Raw genomic sequence first — 21,578 nt, 5'->3', positions numbered from 1 at the left:
GAATGGAAAGCGAAAGATACAGCGAAAAGCATATTTCAATGTGTTTTAAATTATAAAATGTCATGCATTGAATTCTATTATTATATAGCTATAAAAGGGAAAAATAACTGCTCCAAAAAACGAATACAACGGAAAAATATGATTGGGCAAAGAAGAGCGATGATAATAAAGTCACCGAAGTCAGGGAAGAGTGAAGGCGAGAGAAGAATGGATGAAATAAAATGTTTAAGTAAGGTTCTATTTGGTTTTATTAAATTGAATCGCCCATTAATCTATTATATATTATTTTATTTTTTATAATAAGGCTAAGAATGTCGTAAAAGTGGTATTTTGGGGGAGGGGGGGGGTGTCCCAGTCCTACTAGAGTGATATCAAGAAACAAATCTCTCAGAGCAGAGCAGACAAAAACAACGAACACAACTACGATCACCCGACCGATTGTGCCGTGTGGCGAACAAAGGTGTTCCCAGAAACCGCTACGACCAAAAATTTTCTAGAAAATCGATTTGTTTCTTAAGATTGAGTTCAACGTTGATTAATTACCTTAAGATCGAGTTCTAACCGAGATAAATGGCACACGTGCATACGAAATTCTACAAACAAAATAATTATACTAGCTCTAACCATAATATACATAACTTAGTACACACATATTAAGAGTACACAAACATTACCAAACTTTCGTTTCTCCACCTGTTCATAGCTCTAGTACCCAAGATGCCTGACGTCACTGTGAATTCGGCTTCGTACGGTGGCTGAAAAGATAAAATCAAAAATTACATTCACATTGAAATCTGAATCAGCATATGTCGTAATAAATTACACACTAGAATGTGAAGTTATGTATATATGTATGTATGTATATGTGATGGGGGTTTGTTACGTTTGAATAATTAGTACATTTATTTTAGCGCTAATTACGCTCCGGGGCGAGGGTTTAAAATGGACGACTTAATCAAACGGAATTAAAATTCACACGAGAAAGTCTTCATATTGTTGTTGGTTTCCATTATTATTATCATCCTCGTCATGTCAACAGCAAAATCCCAGGCTTATATGTATGTATATATACGTATTCTTGTGCTGCTTAGAGATCAGAATAAAATTTATACCGTGAATAATCCGACTACATGTTTTGATACTATTGTATTTATTTACAGTTTATTTTAACCAGATGTATAATACAATATAAGCAAAAGACAAATGGATAAGCGGGAATATTATACAATCATACAAATTTACTACAGAAAATATTCCACACTCAAAGGAATATATTCACAAGCTATTTTAAACATTCAAATATCACATATGTACATACATAAGTAAGTATGAATCTACATATATTCGTGTTTTTGATCCAAAATTATAACAAGCTAATTTTGAAACAGATCTACTATTTATAACCCGTCGAAATATTATATCGCTACAAAGATATGAATGTATGCATTCAAAAGGATTTAATGTTACTTTGACCTTTATTTTAATTAGAACAGGCTTTCCCAAATTGTGTTCCGTGAAGGAATATCAATATGTTACGATATTCAATACAACATACTAGATTACCTAAACACAATCTGCTTTAGATCGTCGAATTTAGAGACTATTTAATTAATGTATTATGAGCATTTATAAGATTTGTAAATTGTAGGTTTTTGAGCTCTTTTCCTATTATGCTGTATATTAACATTAGAATAATATAATACTATGTGGACAGACTTGTGTTTATAATGTCTACGACCTATTTCCCCTTCCATTCACTGTAAAGCTCTATAAGTTGCAATGCTCACGCCCAGTCAGACAGACACGTTAGAGACACGTAGAAGTGGTCAACCGAGACACTTCTCTAACATAAAATGCGATGAATCAGGTCATAAAATCCATGCGACCAAACCCAACGGCTTCAACTGATATCAACCGTCGTCGGGCTTTATTACCCGAGAGACCGACATGTTGCAGGGTGCGGCCCGATGAAATGTGACCCCATACAATGTGTATGCGATCGGTCATTTTGCAACTTCAGAACGACACGTCGCGTCAGCCAAGTTGTTCGCGAGTTGAGCGGTGCGGCCTGAACTGTTCACATTACTGAGCAGTTCGGAAGTTAGACACGTGAAATCAGTCACTCGAGATCTACTCATACACACGTCAGCCGTCGGCACGCAACTTATGGAGCAATCAAGGAAAGTGTATTTTCAAGTACAATAAATATGAGAAAAGGAAAAGAGAGACGATTTTAATTTGGACATTCTGGATCCCGAACATGATTACTACCATGATTACTAACAAAATTAAATTAAAATTAAAACGGAAAATGATCAGTAGATCAGTAGCTATAAAAATATATATAAGATGTATTGTGAACATAATTTAGTAATAATAAAAAGCATTTAAAAATCAAAATCAAATTGCAGTTTTTTTCTATTTTTTTTTTCACAATTGTATTTGACTTAATTCACAAATTTTTATCACTTCCCTTAATTCGAAATGTCCAGAATCTTGTAAAAGCAGAATAAACATACAGGCCACCAATATTTATAAATATTGTTAAACGCAAAGCATTATATTTGATATTTTGTGAGATATTTCTGAAATGAAGAAAAGTGAACGTATGCCACTTTCAATTATAACGGCTCATATGTATATACTATTTAACATCGAAACTAATCGAAAATCGGAAAACAATACCCTCGTCCTTCACACCGACCGTTAAAATACACTATCGCTCAAAATATAAGCACAAAACCCGAACTGTACACATTTCAACCGACGATAATAATAATTAATGGAGAGGGGCATCCAACCAAAAGAGGCCTTCGTTGAAACAAACCACAATTTCAAATCGGAAATATACCCTTAATTTGTAATTAATAACGGCTTTTCATTCGCAAGCACATCTACTACAAATAATAACGATATCACGCCCAGACTGTAAACACCGTAAACACCCTGCGAACAAAACACTTCACTTTCACTCACCTAATCGATTACGACACATTATTATTTCAATTGCGCCGCATGTGCAATTTTTACAAAAGAAAATATTAATGGGGAGGAGGAGGGAGGGGTCTAAAATCTCAAAGCACCTTCATTCTGGTTAAAGTTTAGTTTGTTGTCATTTTAATTCTCAACATTTTACACGACATAAGAGTCGCAAAAAATAAGGTCGATAGATTCGAGATATCTAACTATCATATATGTATATAAATATCGCTATTCTGCGTGTGTGTATCTGAGATAACGCTTGCCATACTATAATAGTCGTTTCGATTCGACTTACATATGTACGTCACAGCTAAACCACTGCCAACAAAATGTAGGAATATATTATATAATATATGTACATAATATCGCTATTATGTCTGTCTGTCTGAGATAACGATCACCGTACTATAATAGTCGTTTCGATTCGACATGCATATGTACATAACAGCTAAGCTACTGCCAACAAAACTTAGGAATATAATATAATATATGCACATAGTATCGCTATTATCTCTGTCTGTCTGAGATAACGCTCGCCGTACTATAATAGTCGTTTCAATTCGACATATATATGAACTTCATAGCCAAAACGTATACGAAGAAATGTCCAATACCAATGTTTCCTCTAAGCAAATAGACTGAAATAATTCAGCGCCATCTATTGAAAATTCATTTAATTAATTAATTTTTCTATCGGTGTTTTACCTATATATTGTTTATATGTAGGTAGGTAGGTAGTTTTTATCTTATTTTTTCATATTAAACAATTAAATACAAATTTTAAATTCAATATTTTTAAAAGGTATTTGAAAAAATTCGACCGCGTGGGGATCGAACACATGACCGATGACACATTAATTTATTTTTATTTTTATTTAATAACTTAATATGCCAACACCCATGCGATGATATTCATCGGGTACAACACTAGTACGAATATAACAACAAAATAAAAAAACTTCTATATATACTGTTTGCTACCAATGGCTCCACTAGGCAAATAGACGGCTCTAAGCGTTTATCGTCATCTATCGAAAATTTATTTAATTAATTAATTTTTATATCGGTGTTTTATATTGTTTATATATACATAGGTAGGTGGGTAGTTTTTACCTTAATTTTTACATATTAAACAATTAAATATATTTGAAAGGTATTTGAAAACAAATCGTCCGCCACCGGATCGAGCACAAAACCGACACATTACTTTTTTTTTAATTTTTATTTAATAACTTAATATGCCAACACCCATGCAATGATATTCATCGAGTACAACACTAGTACGAATATAACAACAAAAGAAAAAAAACTTCTATATATGTATATACTGTTTGCTACCAATGCTTCCTCTAAGCAAATAGACGACTCTCAGCGTTTACCGCCATCTATCGAAAATTTATTTAATTAATTAATTTTTCTATTGGTGTTTTATATTGTTTATATATACATACATAGATAGGTGGGTAGTTCTTACCTTTATTTTTACACATTAAACAATTAAATATATTTAAAAGTTATTTGAAAAAAAATCATCCGCCACCGGATCGAACACAGGACCGACACATAACTTTTTTATTTTTTTATTTAATATCATAATATGCCAACACCCATGCGATAATATTCATCGGGTACAATACTAGTGACATACATACATTGTAGACAGAGACCCTACGAGAGACCTGCCTGCCTAGAAATCTTTCCATCAACACGTACAATAAGAAAACTCCATCTATGTACATATTAATTAGCAGCATGCAAACCGTGCCAAAATTAATTGAGCGAGTTACGCAAAAAAAAAAACACACTCCTTAATTAACGACCATAATTAAGCGTAGACCGAAAAATGAAGACGTCGAAGGAAAACCCAATTTTCTTGCATGTATTGATGGAAGACAAGACGAAGTGGAAGCCTGGGGAGAAACGGGAAGGGAAGGTTGATTTCATCAGCATCGTGTAATTGAATTAAGCACGGCAATCGCAGATAATGGACGAACGAACGAAGCGAGCCACGCAAACCGTACATTCGAGAATTTCGCCGATTTGCATCGTATATATGTACATATGTACTTACATATATATATATATATATATATATATATATATATATATATATATATATATATATATATATATATATATATTTATTTATTTATATAATTTGAGCTATTTAGCTAATTTAAAAATGCATTCTTAATTACTTAACTAAATTGACTCGATATCCGATTTAAATATGGAGCGTTTTATCAACCATTATTACTTTTTTGTATTTTGTTTTCGGACTTTTTGTAGCTGGATCTTTAACCGGTTGGACGATTTTCGGTCGGACGTTTTATCATCTGAGTTTTTTATCGTCTGGATCACTTATCAGGTGGACATTTTATCGGGTGGATCTTCTTTCGTGGTACCTTTGTCGTTGGATCTTATGTCATTGGACCTTATGTCGCGATACGAAAAATACATTCTTAATTACTTAACTCTAAAATTTTATGTTTAAATTATATGTACTGTTCCTCACAGAGGTGTTTCCTTGCATCTCGCAAGAATGCATCCACGGTCTTAGAAGACCTGATGCACTCAGGGAGGGCATTGTACACGAGCACACCCCTGTGAAAAACACCCGCAGCTGTCTTATTTTTCTTACTCTACTTACAAATCATTTTTCCTTATTTCTAGTATAAAACTATGTATACCTGTATTCCTTATTGTATAATACTCAAAGTACTTAGGTAATAACTTACGTATGATCTAACTCATAAACAAAAGACTATGTACTAAGATTTAAACTAATTCTAATACTCATCCATCCCAATTCATCTAACATACTTCTGATACTTTTTAATCTACCCACATTCAAAATACCTCTCGTAGCTTTATTTTGTAATTTTTGTATCTTTCCTAAGTCTTGGCCATTGCACATGTTAAGCACAGTGGCACAATAAACCACATGTGGCAATACAATTATATTATAGGCTAAAATTTTACTTAAAATAATTCTTAACCTGTAGGTTAAGAATTATTTTAATATTATTTATTTATTTTATACGCCAAATTTTTTAACCGTTTTTTTAATGATATATTCAGCGTGCACCTTAAAATTCAGTCTCGAGTCTATGTCAATTCCCGGATATTTTATATTATCAACTATTTCAATAATTTTATCATCAATTCTCACTTCATTAAATACATATGTACATACATAAATTTGTTAGATTCTGTTTAATCCGTTTGTCTCGATTTACCGTAGCTCGACTCGGCATGATGGAGTGATGGAGTTTTCTTTTTTACTTATATTTTTTGTTGATCCTCGCGGGAAAGCGGGATAATCGATTGGCCCCCGAGCGGCCGGGTAGGTAAAAATAAAAAAAATAAAGTTGTTTTTTGAATGTTGGATATTCGCAAAATGTTTGTCTACAAACAGAACGAGGTCTCGGGATGTTCCGAAAGAGTATTTTAATACAATGTTGAATTAGTTTGGATTGTGCTGGTTCAAATCAGCGAAATTGACTATGTAGTGGTTAGCATATACTGCTTTTTAAGCAAAGTGGTCACGGGTTCATATCCCACATGTTTCTGCTGGCCAGACCTTGGATTTGTGACTTCAGGGCGAACGTTTCCTAACAAATTTGCCAATTTACTGATTTTCATTGAAGCGGTACCAAAAAATTGGCAACTTTACCCATTTTCGCGCAAATATCGAGTTTGCACCAATCTCGAATTTCGCTCAATTGTATAAAATGCAGCAAATTTACAAATTTGACCATATATGTCTCTGTGGATGTTAATCGATATGTATTTACATTGTATACTCTACCCATAATAAAAATGTACAATGTTTAATCCTGGTATAAATTTAAAAAAATATATATTTGGGAGCCAGAGTTTCGATAATGCAAAAACGTATATGTATGAATTATGTACATAATATATGTAGATAGGGATTGCAATACCGGTATACCGGTTTGCCGCTAAATCTGCAGAATTTTGCCATCGGTATACATATGTATGTATGTTACTTAATTACCGGAAATTTAATTTAAGTAAGTGCATATGCAAGCATATAATTGCATAATATTACATTCAAAATAGATGAAAATGGTGTATTGTGGATTAGGTTGTTTGGAATTTGTATTAAATGTGGATATTTTAAAATGATAAATTCACTAGCAACACAGACTAACCAAATCGTATTAAATGTGATCAGATCGTTTTTCACCTGAGATTTATTTTTAATTATTTATGATTCAATTTAGGTTAACGGTTTTTTGGAAAAGTAACCACATACATTTATCTAATTAATGTAATAAATATATATTCTACGATAAAACTTTTATGAAGCTAGTATATCCTTTTAAAAAATTAAAACTTTTGGATTTTGATGAATTTGAGACGATTGTATTTGAGGATGAATGAAGAATTGAATAAGGAGTTATCAAAATCAAAAATACAATATAGCGTAAATAAAAATAGCCTCGATCTTTAATAATAAATTTTATATTTATGAAAAATAAATTGAATTGAAAAAAAAATTACATCATATATCGGGATTCCAGGAATCCTGGAGCTGGATCCCGTGTCGCGGAAACTGAAAAATTCAGTAATCCTAAGACGTAGTTTGTTTTTATTCAAACCATATGAGGACGTAGTTTTAATTAAAACTTCTTTGCGGAAGGTATAGTGCGGGTGAACGCTTTACGAATATTTGCAACACTGAAATATTGCACGAAACTAAAATGAAACGACATGTCATCGTTTTTCATTAAAATGCAAATAAAACTATTTTCTTTCCACTTTTACTTCAAATTCAAATCTATATTTTTTAAACACAGCATCGCGTACGTTTTTATCATATTCACTTTCTTAGATAAGCCTAAGTTTAAATGGACTAGTGAACGTCGCGTTCCAGTAAAGGATCTATACAAATCTGAATATACATACATATGTATGTAATTATCAAAATACACATCACGATGATATAATAAAATTATTCAGGAATGTTTAGAAGCTGTTGAAATAACATATTTTGTATTTTTATTATATACTTTAATGCACAGTCCTATTTGAATAATAAATTATTTCAATTAATATTTTAATGGTATTTAATTCAAATCTTTAATCATAAGCCGCTTCTATTTAAAAACATTTTAGGCACAGCTTGATTTTGTAACGAATTCAGAATAAAAATTTCCGAAACAAAAATTTTATTTAATAGTTGTCAAAATGCTCACATGGTTTTTAATTAAGATTATTATTATGTACCAATTTTGTGCCAGGACATTTTAATTACGGTATAAATTTTGTTGTAAAGGGCCTTCCGCTGTAGGGTATTTCAACAATTTCCAAGCAGTTTGATATATGTATGTATGTATGTACATATGCATGTATTAGTGGTGCACCGTTATTGGATTAGAGCAATGGTTCTTAACCGGGGGTGCGCGAACCCCATGGGGTGCGAGAAGGCATATCAGGGGGTGCGGGAGGCCTTTCTAACAATATAAAATTTAGTTTTGTGATATTTGAAAAACTGTTTTAATTTTCGATGACATCGGCCAATTTTTTTCATTTCCAAGAAGTAACGAAAGCGCTTGAGTAGCTATAACTAAAATAATATAATTTGTGGCAGGATATCGCGTCAAGCTCTCTCCTCCTTTCTCGCAAATAATAACGATAGTAGTGTCAGAATTTGCACATCATCGTCTCCACTGGTATACCGTTTACAATTGTTTTTGTGACAGTAACAGTGTAGCAAAAAACTTCTTGAGACTAGCATGCGTACACACACGAAAGTTGGATTGCAAACGTTATCTACCATTTCAAAGCAGAAACAAATACATACTTAATTGTTCAGTGATTAAAGCCCGAATAGGATATAATGATCACACAAACGTTAGAATTTTTCTCACAAAATGTTGAAGTACATATTATTATTATTTGATACGTTCTTTCTACTTATTATTTATTGATTATCCATTTGACCGTAATTATTAATTATCATATCCCCGCCATGCCAAAAAAAACACCAGTGGAAAGACGATTCTGTTGGTTACGGATTCACTTGCACGACAGAAAAAGATGGTACACAATGACCTTAATGCATCTTATGTTCCAAGATATTTTCAAACTCCAATCTTAAACCATCAAAGTTGTTATAACATTTCAACAATGTGCATGGTGGTGAAGGAGCAGGTCATAGTCTGAACATCTTGAAGTCGAAGAAGTCTCGATTTGATGCCAGTGGTACAATCACAAAATTATGTGGCGCAAAAATTCAAAAGCCCTTGTTTAAAGTGTCCTATCAAGTGGCATATCTGTGCGCTAAGAAAAAAAAGCTTGCAATAAATGTATTTTTCTAAATTAAAGATTCAAAGGGGTGCGGCTCACTGAAAAGGTTAAGAACCACTAGACTAGAGGGACTAGGTTAAATTTTAGGTAAACGATTTTGGGAGACTAGCCTCGTCCCTTAGCTTAGCTTAATCCCCCAAAATCGTTTACCTAAAATTGAAAAATATTAACAATTCCATTACAATAATTTCAAACCGTTGTCTATATTGATATTGTTTACTTGGATTAGCCAAGTTCATAAACCGTTTAAAGTCTATATTATAGATGTTATTAAAAATTCGGTGTATACAAATTGAAATCTATAAATTTTCACTGCGGCAAACAAAAATTCATCTTTATATTTAGCCAGCAGTTTGGCTTAGTGGTAGCGTATATATTTAGCACCACTGAGGTCAAAGGTTCAAGTCCTCGCCATCTGCTGGTTAGATTTGGGGGTTTTGTGACTCCAAATCGATCGTTTCTCTATCAGAGTTTGCCAATTTTATCTGATCATTGCTGAAACGGTTCCTGAAAATTGGTATTAGATCTAATCCTGTTGGCACAAAATCTGACTGTGTATAATTTGTAATAATTATACACAGTAATCTGAAATCTATAGATATCTCTATAGACATCTCTATAGACATCTCTATAGACATCTCTATAGACATCTCTATAGACATCTCTATAGACATCTCTATAGACATCACTATAATTTCGTATTTATTATATGTATAAAAATTGTACACAAAAAAAATCTAAAAATAATCCATAGATGTCTCTATGATTATTATTTCTGATTAATTGTTATATGCTATATATTCTGATTGTATATGTATGTATTACTGATTTATGATTGTTTATGTATTCTGTATTTCGTTAACGTACACCCGTCGCATTGGAGCAAATCTGTAATGGCGAGTGTATATTGATTTGTAACAATAAAATAAAATAAAATAAAATATGTGTATATTTCATTTCAAAAAGTCTTTGCAGTAAATTAAATTAAATTCACTATGAATTTAAGTATATTTGAAATCCTTATACAAAATCGACTCAAAATTTATGTAAAATCCCCAGTAGCGAATAATTGGACTAGCGCGATGAATAACAAATTGCACCACGTGTTAACCGATCCGCTATTCCCCTATAACCCTATTAACGAGCTCACATCTTTGACTATAGTAAAACGAAACCCACGTCAAACTTGAACGACCCCCACATACATATATTCACTAATATATGCACATATGTACGGATGTGCGCTTGTAATAATATGTATGTATGTATATTAAATCAACGCAACTTACCTAAACTTAACCCAACGTCAAATAAAACGTCCGACATATGAAGCTATTGACTACAAAGTTTAGAAACACTATACAAAACTACTCTTTTGGTGAATAATTATAATAGAACGAAGAACAAATACTCGACAGCTTTGAAGTGAAAACAAGGGCTGAAATGTGTTACGAAACATTGCCCCCCCATTTCGGCTATATTATCATGTCATTGCAATAATTCAGACATTTTATATCGCATCCATTTCATACTGCATCCGATCCATCTAACCAACAACGTGGACTAGTGGTTAGCATATCATGCTTTCGAGTGATCACGGTTCAATTCCCACTAGTAGCTGCCGGCCAGGCCTTAGTTTATAACTCCAGGTCAATCGTTTCTTATAATCGTGTGTTAATTTTTCTGATTTTCATTGAAACGGTTGCTGTAAATCAACATTTCCTTTCCTGTTTAGGAACCAGATCCTACACATATATGTAGATACAAGCTTATATTTTTATTTCAAATTCCATTCTACATAAAACCACTCTTTGAAACTGCTGTTTACGAGTAGTTGCCGGCCTGTGCTGTGCCAATATTATGAATATACCTTAAAACCACTGAACAAGTATTATTTACTCTACTGCATATGTTTCCCAACAACTAGATCCTACACATACAGTGTCAAAAAGTTACAAGTTTTTATTTTTATTTCACATTCCATTCTAAAACCACTCTTTGAAACTGCTGTTTACGAGTAATTGCCAGCCTGTGCTGTGCCAATATTATGAATAGACCTTAAAACCACTGAACAAGTATTATTTACTATACTGCCTATGTCTCCTAATAACCATATCCTACACAAAGTCAAAAAGATCCTACCTAGTGTCAAAAAGTTACAAGTTTCTATTTTTATTTCAAATTCCATTCTAAAACCACTCTTTACTTGCCGGCCTGTGCTGTGTCAATATGAATATACCTTAAAACCGCTGAACAAGTATTATTTACTGTACTGTCTATGTCTCCTAACAACCAGATCCTACACATAGTGTTCAAAAGTTACAAGTTTCGATTTTTATTTCAAATTCCATTCTAAAATCAATCTTAGAAATGTCCAAGGATATAATACTAGTAAAAATAAAATCAAAAGGAACTTAAAATAACATATAAAAAATGATTATGTTCTATTCAGTCCCCCAGCTTTATTGCAGTATTGAAAATGCTGCCCTGCTTAACTGGGTCTTGTAGACATATCATCATTGAGTTCTCAAGATTCAATATACGTATATATGTATATGTATATATATGTACATCAGTGGCGGACGGTGGGTGTTAATACCGGGTGTGCTGTGTATGCCGTAGGGCGTAGGGTATAAAATTAGCAATTAAAAAAAAATACTCGTTTTGCATTACAAAAATGTTTAATTTATTAGTTATTTATACATAAATTCAATGCGACGTTTCTGAGACATAAACTTTTCAATCACGTCTGCATAGAATGTGTCTTTCTGTTTTAATTCCACCAATAACTTTTTTTCTATTGAAATTAAGCTAAGGCCACATAATCTATCTTGACCTTTGCGTACCTCTATAGCAAGTTTTTATTCTTTTCAGCGCCGAAAAAGAACGTTCTGCTGAAGCTGTACTGCTTGGTATCGTTAATATTAATTCTCCCAGCTTAAACACCTCTTTAAAACCAGATTCCAGGTTATTTTTTGTCATGAATTGTATTAATTCATGAACAGCTTTCTCTGAAAATTCAGAGCTGGAATATAGCACAATGAGTTCGTTTTTCAATCGAATATAATCAAACAGTGATCCATAAAAATCTTTTAATTTATTAATTAAAATATTTGGAAAATTTTCTTTATATTCGTCATATTTATCATTACAAAGAAGGTGGAAATATTCTAATTTGGAAAGTGAAGAATATCTACATTCGACTTGTGCGATTATGCTATCAACTATTTTGAAATATAATTGACGAAATGAAGTTTTATCTTCTACTTCTGAATATTTTTTTAATCTTTGTGGCCTACGATCATGATCATCATTTTTTTCATTTAAATAATTATTCCATAACATTTCAAAATTATTATCCCTTTCGTATTTCAGTTGCTGCAAAACATCATTAATTTTTTTACAACAATATAAAACGTCCGAAGATTTAGATTGAAGAATGTTATACAAAACATCAGTTATTCCAAACAGTTTTGAAAACATTTGAAGAAGTTTATTTGTTTGAAAATCCTCTAAAAAGCCTAAAAACCCTCGTGCTTTTATAACAGTATCTGTGTCCCATAATTCACAATTTTCTATAACATGTCGAAAAAAATCTGTAAATTGACTTCTGTATTGTTGTACTGTGCTACTTAAACGAGATGTAAAATTCCACCTTGTGGGTGCTACAGAGGGAAGTCTTTTTGTCACAAATTCCTGTAAAGCGAATACTCTTTTGGAAGATTTTGAAAAGTATGTAGACAATCCATTTAAAGTTTGAAAAATGATTAATTTTCTTTAATATCAGAAAGACCTTGCTGCAATACTAAATTCAATACATGAGCATAACAGTGTGTAAAAAGAGCAAAAGGATAAGCATTGAGGACTTTGGATTGCAAACCATTTACGTGTCCACTCATTACACTTGCTCCATCATAAGTCTGTCCAACCAATTTGTCTTGAATTTTAAATTCTTCAACTATGTTCACCACGTGACGGAATAGACCATTAGATGTTTTATCAGCACTAACGTCTGTAAAACTAATAAACCGTTCATGTACATTGCCTTTACATACAAAACGTAAAACTGTTGAGAGCTGTGATTTTGTCATTATATCTGAAGTTTCATCGAGAATAATAGCAACAAAACTTGCTGACTCTACTTCATTTTTTATATGAACTTTAATAACATGAGCGATTGCTTCGATTATGTAATTTTGTATACTTGGAGAAGTACCACGAAAGGTAGTAGCAGTATTTAAATGAGTATCTAAAACAGAATCATATTCTCGAAGAGCATTTAGATATTCAATGTAATTGCCTTTGTTTACGGAATTACATGACTCGTCGTGACCTCGCAGGGACAGTTCTTGTTTTCCTAGATAGATTATTGCGTTAATAATTCGTTTTAAAACATCTCTATTTTTATTTACTTGTTCATTATGTCGACTTATTTCGGCTTTACGTTGACTGTCAATTAATACGTCGATTCGTTGTTTGCCAAACATTTGTATGGAAAGAAATGATTGAACGTGTGCCTGCGATCCTTCGTGTTTCTTCAGTGCTGCTGTCAAATGGTTGAGATCAGCAAATCCTTCTTTGTTCCACACATTAATATCTTTGGAGAACAATAAACATGGCCAGCAGAAAAGTTTGGATCGAATTTCACAGCCTGTAATCCATTCGAATTTTTTATAATTTGAAACGCAAAAATGTCTAGTGTAAACTTTTGTTTTTTCTTTATGCAAACTGGATAAATTTGGAAGAGACGGACACGGTTTCCCATCTTTAATTATTTTTAATTTTATCTCAAAACTTCTATTTGAAAACGGAATAGTTAAAATGTCTTGAACACTGTTAGCCATTATTAGTTATTAGAGGTATGACTGAGATACGAATGACCATAAAAATACGAATGTGCGAAAAAGTACGAGACCACGTGTCGCATCGCATTGGTCAATTGCCGACTGTTGCGCGGTGCTCTGAAGTCGTAGCACACCGTACGTCTTAATATCGCGAACAAACCTATACAAGCGAATATCCGCCTGCACACTCCAACCAAACCCACCAATTTGCTGCACGGCATAGGTATTCTCTCGTCGCGGCGCACAAACTACATCTAACATCACACAACACGCTGCAGACTGCACACCACACCATACACCATACATTTAGCGCACGCGGTAAATACACCATACACATCAATGCCTGTTTATACAACAACACATTATTTTGTATTAAAATACTACTTTATGTGGTCTTTGGTTTTCACGGGTGTGCGCCGCACACCTAGCACACACCCAATATACGCCACTGATGTACATATGTATTGACATACACACGTGTGTGTGCAGTTTGAGAAGCACCTGACGGGACAAGAGAAGAAAGTTTAGTCGCGTATTATGTATGCGCATATATCAATTGCGAACCGTGACAAGCGTAATAAAAGCGAAAATTTTCACTCGCTATATTTTCACAATCAACAAAGGAGAATTTTCTAAAAATGAGAGAGGGATTTTCACCGAGAAAACGCACATTTTCCTCCAAAACACACATAACAAAGGGCGAACTGAGGGTCGGATTAGCATCGTGATAACGACACCTGCGTTTGAACTCTCACCTGAGCGTTAATTCATACGATTTTTTTATGCGCGTGTCCTTGCAAGGGTCAAAACCGAGGAACGACATACATTAAAAACTGTAATAGAAATAAAAAAAAAATATTATCACGTACCCATTCATTGCGCATAAAAAATAAATATCCAAAAGATTCACTCGGTCCTTTTTAGAGGTTTCATTTTAAAGCGGGAAATTAAAATGCCTTTTTTTTCTACATAAAATACAAACATAGATATATAAAAATGTACGTACATATTTATGTATGTATATATGTAACAGTGGCGTGCTGTCAATAGAGTAAAGCAGAGAATCGCAAGGTGAGTGACGCGGCAGTTTTGCTGCCGTGGGCACCACTTATATCTAACGCGAGTGAGTGAGATCGCGTTTGAGGGAGAAAACCGATGTTAGTTAAAGTTTTGTCACCTATGTATGTACGGACTAACTAACGACTGTCGATGAAGTACATATGTATGTATGTACGTAGCTGATAAACTCTACGAGTCGTAAACAATGTGTGCCGCGAATATCAAGTGATTGCGTGGTTCCGGACTAGAGCGACTAGGCTAGTCCCCTAATATTTAAAAATATCAAAAATTAAATTACAATTAATTTGAATCATTGTTCATATTGATATTTTTCAATCGGCTTAGCGAAGAAACTGGGATCGGCCCTAACTGAGGTAGTTATCGAAGTGGATGTTATGGTATAGTCCGCCACGTCGTTCGCTTGCACGGACTTGCCATCTCAATTCTGTTAAAAAATTCACGAGTACCCTTCGCGGTACTCGTGAATTTTAATGTGAATTCACTCTTCTCTTCAATCTAAGAATATTATGGTGTTTGTCTTTCAAACATCATTCTGAACAAGTCTTTGTTAAAATAACACAATCATAACACATATGGCAAGGGACTCGGCTCGCGAAACGATTACCTCAGAACAAATCAGTACGGAGCCCGTGGAAACAAATAACGAGGCTTTGGAATGTTACTTTATTATTATTTGACCAAATCATTAATAATAATAATAAAAAGGAAAATTATTTCTCGTGTAAATAGATTAATCAAATTGATCTATTATTTTCTAATATAAATTTTCCATATGTGCGTCTATTTACACAGTTTTTCCTGAAATCATTTTGTAAGAAATTCATACTTCAATTTACGTGAATTTTCATAAAATTTATTATCCGTGCAAATGGGAGGTTTTTATATAAATAGATTGAGATATAAATTTAATCCGTATATAAAAGATCATTATTATAGTTTTCCGATGGCAGCTTTTAGCTTTTCCGTGTAATAATCGTTGAACACATAACAAAGATAATTCATTCCCTACCACTTTTTCTTTCCCCATTCTTCCGAGACTTGATATTGATATTAGGTTCGACGATGGAACAAAGTATTTCACAAAAGAATGTGTGAAATACTTTAAATTAATAGGAAATGTAAATCGTATATGCATATGTACATATGTATATTGATATGCATACATTGCACAACTGAAACCCAAAGAGTTACCCTTAGTTTCATAATTTTCATTCAAAGTCATAAAATCTAATGATAGTCTACTTACTAATTTACGTTTGTTTGCTCTTATGTTACGAAATCGTAATATTGTATATTTCATCGAGAGAATATTTATTTGTATTGAGTATAATAAATTGGATCTTAAAACAATAAAAGCCTACAGAATTGAAAGTTTTAGTATGAGCGCGAATTTCAAAGCTACAATAATACAATAAAGAAAAACTAATTATCATAAATTGAAGTGTAACTTTTCCGGCCGTGGAAAACTCCATTCGACGCCTCAGTGATCCGTCAGTATCGCGTCAGTGAATTTTAATCGCGAATGAGAAATTATAAAAGACAACACTAAAATGAATTTCCTTTCATATCCCGACTATTTTTAGCATATGATAAATATACATAATATACTATGTATTATGTTCATACATATATGATATGAACAAAACTCGTAAGCAGGGCCGTAGAGAGAAAATCCGGCAAATTAATACAGCAAAATTTTAACGGGTTTTGAATAATGTGCTTTCCTGAAGTCGAAAGACAAACGGATACTTTTAACGATTAAAATCAATCATTTATTAGCATATTTCTGTTGAATTATTCTAGGAATATCACATGCATCACATTTTCAATTTTAAGTTAAAAGTTTCATAGCAAATTTGCAAATAAGTAAATATGAAAGATTTTATCTTTATTATCTATGTAAAAATGCACTAATCTCGTAATTTTAACTGTCCAAGGGTTATTTTACTAATTTGTTTTGAATATTGTGACGAGGGAACTGACCATTCTGAACGGATCTTTCCCTAAATTTTATTATGCCATAAGTAGGTAAAATCCGTTACTCGAAAACAGTTATACCATTTTGCTTAGTATCCAAAAATCCCTAAGAGTATAACGGCCAAATAATGCTTTTATACTTTTGCTAAAAATGTACATATTATTTGCGGGCTATTTGCATACCCTTACCCCCCCCCCCCTCGTCGGCCCTGCACGTAAATATATATGCACATTAAACCAGGGCTTCCCAATAGTTTAAGAGACCTTTTCCTCTCAATTACGTGATTACGTAGACTTTTGGCCGAATGGACATTTGGCCGATTGTTTTATTTATTTTTTATTCAATCAACCATAACAGATCGCTCCAACGCAACGAGTGTGCTTCATTTGGCCAATTGTCCATTCGGCCAATAGTCCGTCAACCAGTACGAATACTGAAATGATTTATTTTTGATTCCTAAAATACGCGAGTAGTTTTATTATTCAATAAAATAAACATTTTGATGAATCCAATATACATACATATGTACGTATGAGCGGTTAAATTTGTACGTGTCGTAAGTCCACTTTTCTTAATTTCAATATTTCAATTTTGCAATATTTAAAAATATTGGTGGTTTGTAAGAAGTTAATTCTGCTTTTGCAAGATTCTGGACATATCGAATTAAAATTAGTAATAACAATCTGTGAATTAAATCAAACTGAAATAGTGTTTTCGGAACTGAAAATTGGACTTCCACCACATTCAAATATAGCAACTCATATGTATGTACATATGTATTTGTATATCCCACAGAATATCCAGAGTTATTTTGTTTGTTTTTTTTTTTTGTAATTTACACCAAAAAGTTTGCGTGCTCAGTTTCGTCAATAGATATATGTAATTAAAGTATAACCATCCCACGTTGTAACTATACTAATGAACGTGAAAACAATTAGTATTTAGAGTATTTATATTCGGCATACCCTTCTAGTGATAATTGACTCCAACCATACATTCATACATACATACATATATACGTCTATACATTTAAAGTTTCGCGCTCTCGGACACGAAATAGCTTTTGCATAATTAAACGACGCGGAGAGGATTATGCGAAGTTCCAGTTACAATATCGCATACGACACGTGTGTTTCCCAGTTCATACATATTACACGTGGGGTTTAATAACCTGCGGAAAGAAGGGGTTTGGAATACAAAATACAAAACAACCTGATCTCCCATTCCAGTGATGATTGATATGTTCCAATATGCTGCGAGTTTCGCCACGGGTTCCAAAGCGAAAGCACAGGCAGGTCCTATGAAGGCTATGACGTTCTTTTTGAAGTACATATCGGCGGCTTTTCCGGGTGCTGTACTTCCAGAGCACATCGGGTAACTGTAATTAATATAATAATAATAAATGTTAATGGTGAATACATGTATACGTCACACCCGCATCGTAAAATTCCTCATTTCATGAAATACTTCATGAAACGTTGCCTGCTGCATGAAATCGTCAAAACATATGGCGATTCAAAAATTGATTTGTTTATTTCATAAAATGACAGATTAAATAGGGTTTTTTTATCTAAACTAATTGTCATTTCATTATATGAATGTACATGTGTATATGTTACAGTGAAATTACAATAATTACACGGGTGTTTGATTAAAATCATATGATTTTAAAGTACAATATGAAATATCCTAGGCGGGGATGGTCATCGCTCCTAAATTTAGGTATGAAAATGTGGGGTGTACCTCACGGCACCGAAAGTCAAAAGATCTAAAAAGCAAATATCGAAAATCGAAAGATCAGAAAAAAGGTGCATGGTAAACGGTACTTTGTATATGTATATATAATATATATATATATATATATATATATCAGTGGCATGCAGTGAAATTATCTCTCTTTTTGTCCTACAGCCTTGTTTAATGTGCGCGCGCAGGATACGCGAGGAAAAGCCTGTTCCTCTTGTTCCTCTTGTATCCTGCTCGCGCAAATTAAGTAAGGATGTATGACGGGGGGAGAGAGAGTTTTACCGCACGCCACTGATCAAATGTTCGTTTACCATGCATACATATAAAAAACGGTTAATATATATATATATATATATATATATATATATATATATATATATATATATATATATATATATATATATATATATATATGTATATATATATATATATATATATATATATATATATATATATATATATATATATATATATATATATATATATATATATATATATACAGCCAGCAGTTTGGCTTAGTGATAGCGTATATATTTAGCATCACCGAGGTCATAGGTTCGTGTCCTCGCCACTGCTGGTTAGATTTGGGGGTTTTGTGACTCCAAATCGATCGTTTCTCTATCAGAGTTTGCCAATTTTATCTGATCATTGCTGAAACGGTTCCTGAAAATTGGTATTAAATCTAATCCTGTTGTCACAAAAATCTGCCTGTGTATAATTTGTATTAATTATACACAGTAATCTGAAATCCATAGATGTCACTATGATTATTATTTCTGATTAATTGTTATATTCTATATATTCTGATTGTATATGTATGTATTACTGTATTTCTGATTTCTGATTGTTTATATATTTCATTAACGTACACCCGTCGCATTGGAGCAAATCTGTAATGGCGAGTGTGTATTGATTTGTGACAATAAAATAAATAAAATATATATATATATATATATATATATATATATATATATATATATATATATATATATATATATATATATATATATATATATATATATATATATATCTATATATATATATATATATATATATATATATATATATATATATATATATATATATATATATATATATATACATATATATATAAAAACCGTTTTTTATATGTATGCATGGTAAACGAACATTTTCGATTTTTGACATTCAGTGCGGTGACGGTCATCCGAAAATGTGAGCGAGTGAGATAGAGTGATGCGCTCTCCATTCTTTATCTCACTCTTGACAATACGCATACGGTCTATACTTTAGCTCAATTTAAAATCATTTGCCGCTCGAATTAGTGCATTTGGATAATAAAAAAATATTGAGATAAAAAGTCAATCGTTATAAACGTGGTTGAGTGACAAATTAGCGAAATAAGCTCATAATATTACTAGAAAAAAATGTGTCATAAAAGAGTATATTTTTGACTTTTAAAATTCTAAAAATTGTTTCTTTAAAATTGTTGCTGTTTTCAAAAGCCATTTTAAAATATCTTCGTCTTATTCTTTTCTTTTTGAAAAAAAAAGGAATTTCCTTTCTCACAAGCTCTATAATTACTTTTCTTTCTCCTGGGAAGGTTCCTTTCCCAAACTGACTTCCATTTTATTTCTACCTTAAGCATTTTTTTTACTTATAAAATACATTCAATCGTACTGCCATATCATCATCGGATATCTGAAACTGATACATTTACTTTATCTTAATTTTAAATCCGTTCTATAGCCTCTACTATTTTTCATTATTGTATATGTATTGGTTGTATTAAAACTACATACCATTTTCATCATCGTCTAATAAAATGGAGTTCATAGATATTGCAAAACATCAGGATAATGAATTCGCCGTTCCTTTATGCGAACAATTAATGTTTCTTTGTTACTTAAGTACATAAGTGTTTTTCCGCCGATTTTTGTGCACGTGGTTTGTGTAGTGGTAGCACTGCTTTGGACCAGTGTTGCCAGAAGACAAATTAAAGGCAAAGAATGTGATAAAACGTAGTTTATCATTTACCGGTAAAAGTGGTTATTTACCGAGAAATATTTAGGTAATGGACCTAGCACATATACATACATATAATTATGTAAATTTCAAATGTCATATCTACCAAAAAAGTTTTTTGTTTCTTACAATTTCTTTTTACAAAACATTACTTGTTTATATAATTTATTTTACGAAACCTTTTAAGGAAAATTTATGAATTCTGTAGAACACTGTATTATAATCCAGGAATTAATAAGGCGGCCTGAAACTACAGACTGGGGAGATTAAAAATATTCAACCCCGACTTAAACTCTAGCTTTGACTCTAATGCTAGTTACGAATATGTATTTGAACCCTTTCAGCTTGAATACAACATTAAAAATCATCAATTCAATAGTATTTACGATGAATTTGTAAGCGTGTTTAAAATTTACCAATTTTCCATTATTTGCACTGTACGATCAATACCTATTTACCAATATTTTTTTACAATAATTTATTTTGTGATCGTCTCCATTCATTTTCATAAAATAATACATAATATTATATACCTATATACATATGTATTGATAATGTCCGTCATTCATCAAAATGATATTCGATTGAAACAAATGGAATACGTC

At 32.4% G+C, this 21,578-nt stretch overlaps 1 protein-coding gene across 1 annotated transcript in view; it reads right to left on the bottom strand.

Annotated features, from left to right (window-relative positions):
• Nucleotides 1–21,578, bottom strand: part of LOC143916820 (atrial natriuretic peptide receptor 1) — a 100,413-nt gene that overhangs the window by 38,953 nt on the left and 39,882 nt on the right. Inside the window, exons 2-3 of the mRNA XM_077438067.1 lie at nucleotides 18,436–18,601; nucleotides 675–755 (exon numbers count right to left, since the gene is read on the bottom strand). Coding sequence (XP_077294193.1) covers nucleotides 675–755; nucleotides 18,436–18,601 — 247 coding nt within the window. The remainder of the gene's footprint in view (nucleotides 1–674; nucleotides 756–18,435; nucleotides 18,602–21,578) is intronic.

This window comes from Arctopsyche grandis, chromosome 9, assembly GCF_051622035.1.
Source record: "Arctopsyche grandis isolate Sample6627 chromosome 9, ASM5162203v2, whole genome shotgun sequence".
NCBI lineage: Eukaryota > Metazoa > Arthropoda > Insecta > Trichoptera > Hydropsychidae > Arctopsyche > Arctopsyche grandis.
The sequence above is the reverse complement of the archived record's forward strand: the minus strand, read 5'-3'. Positions and strand labels throughout refer to the sequence as shown.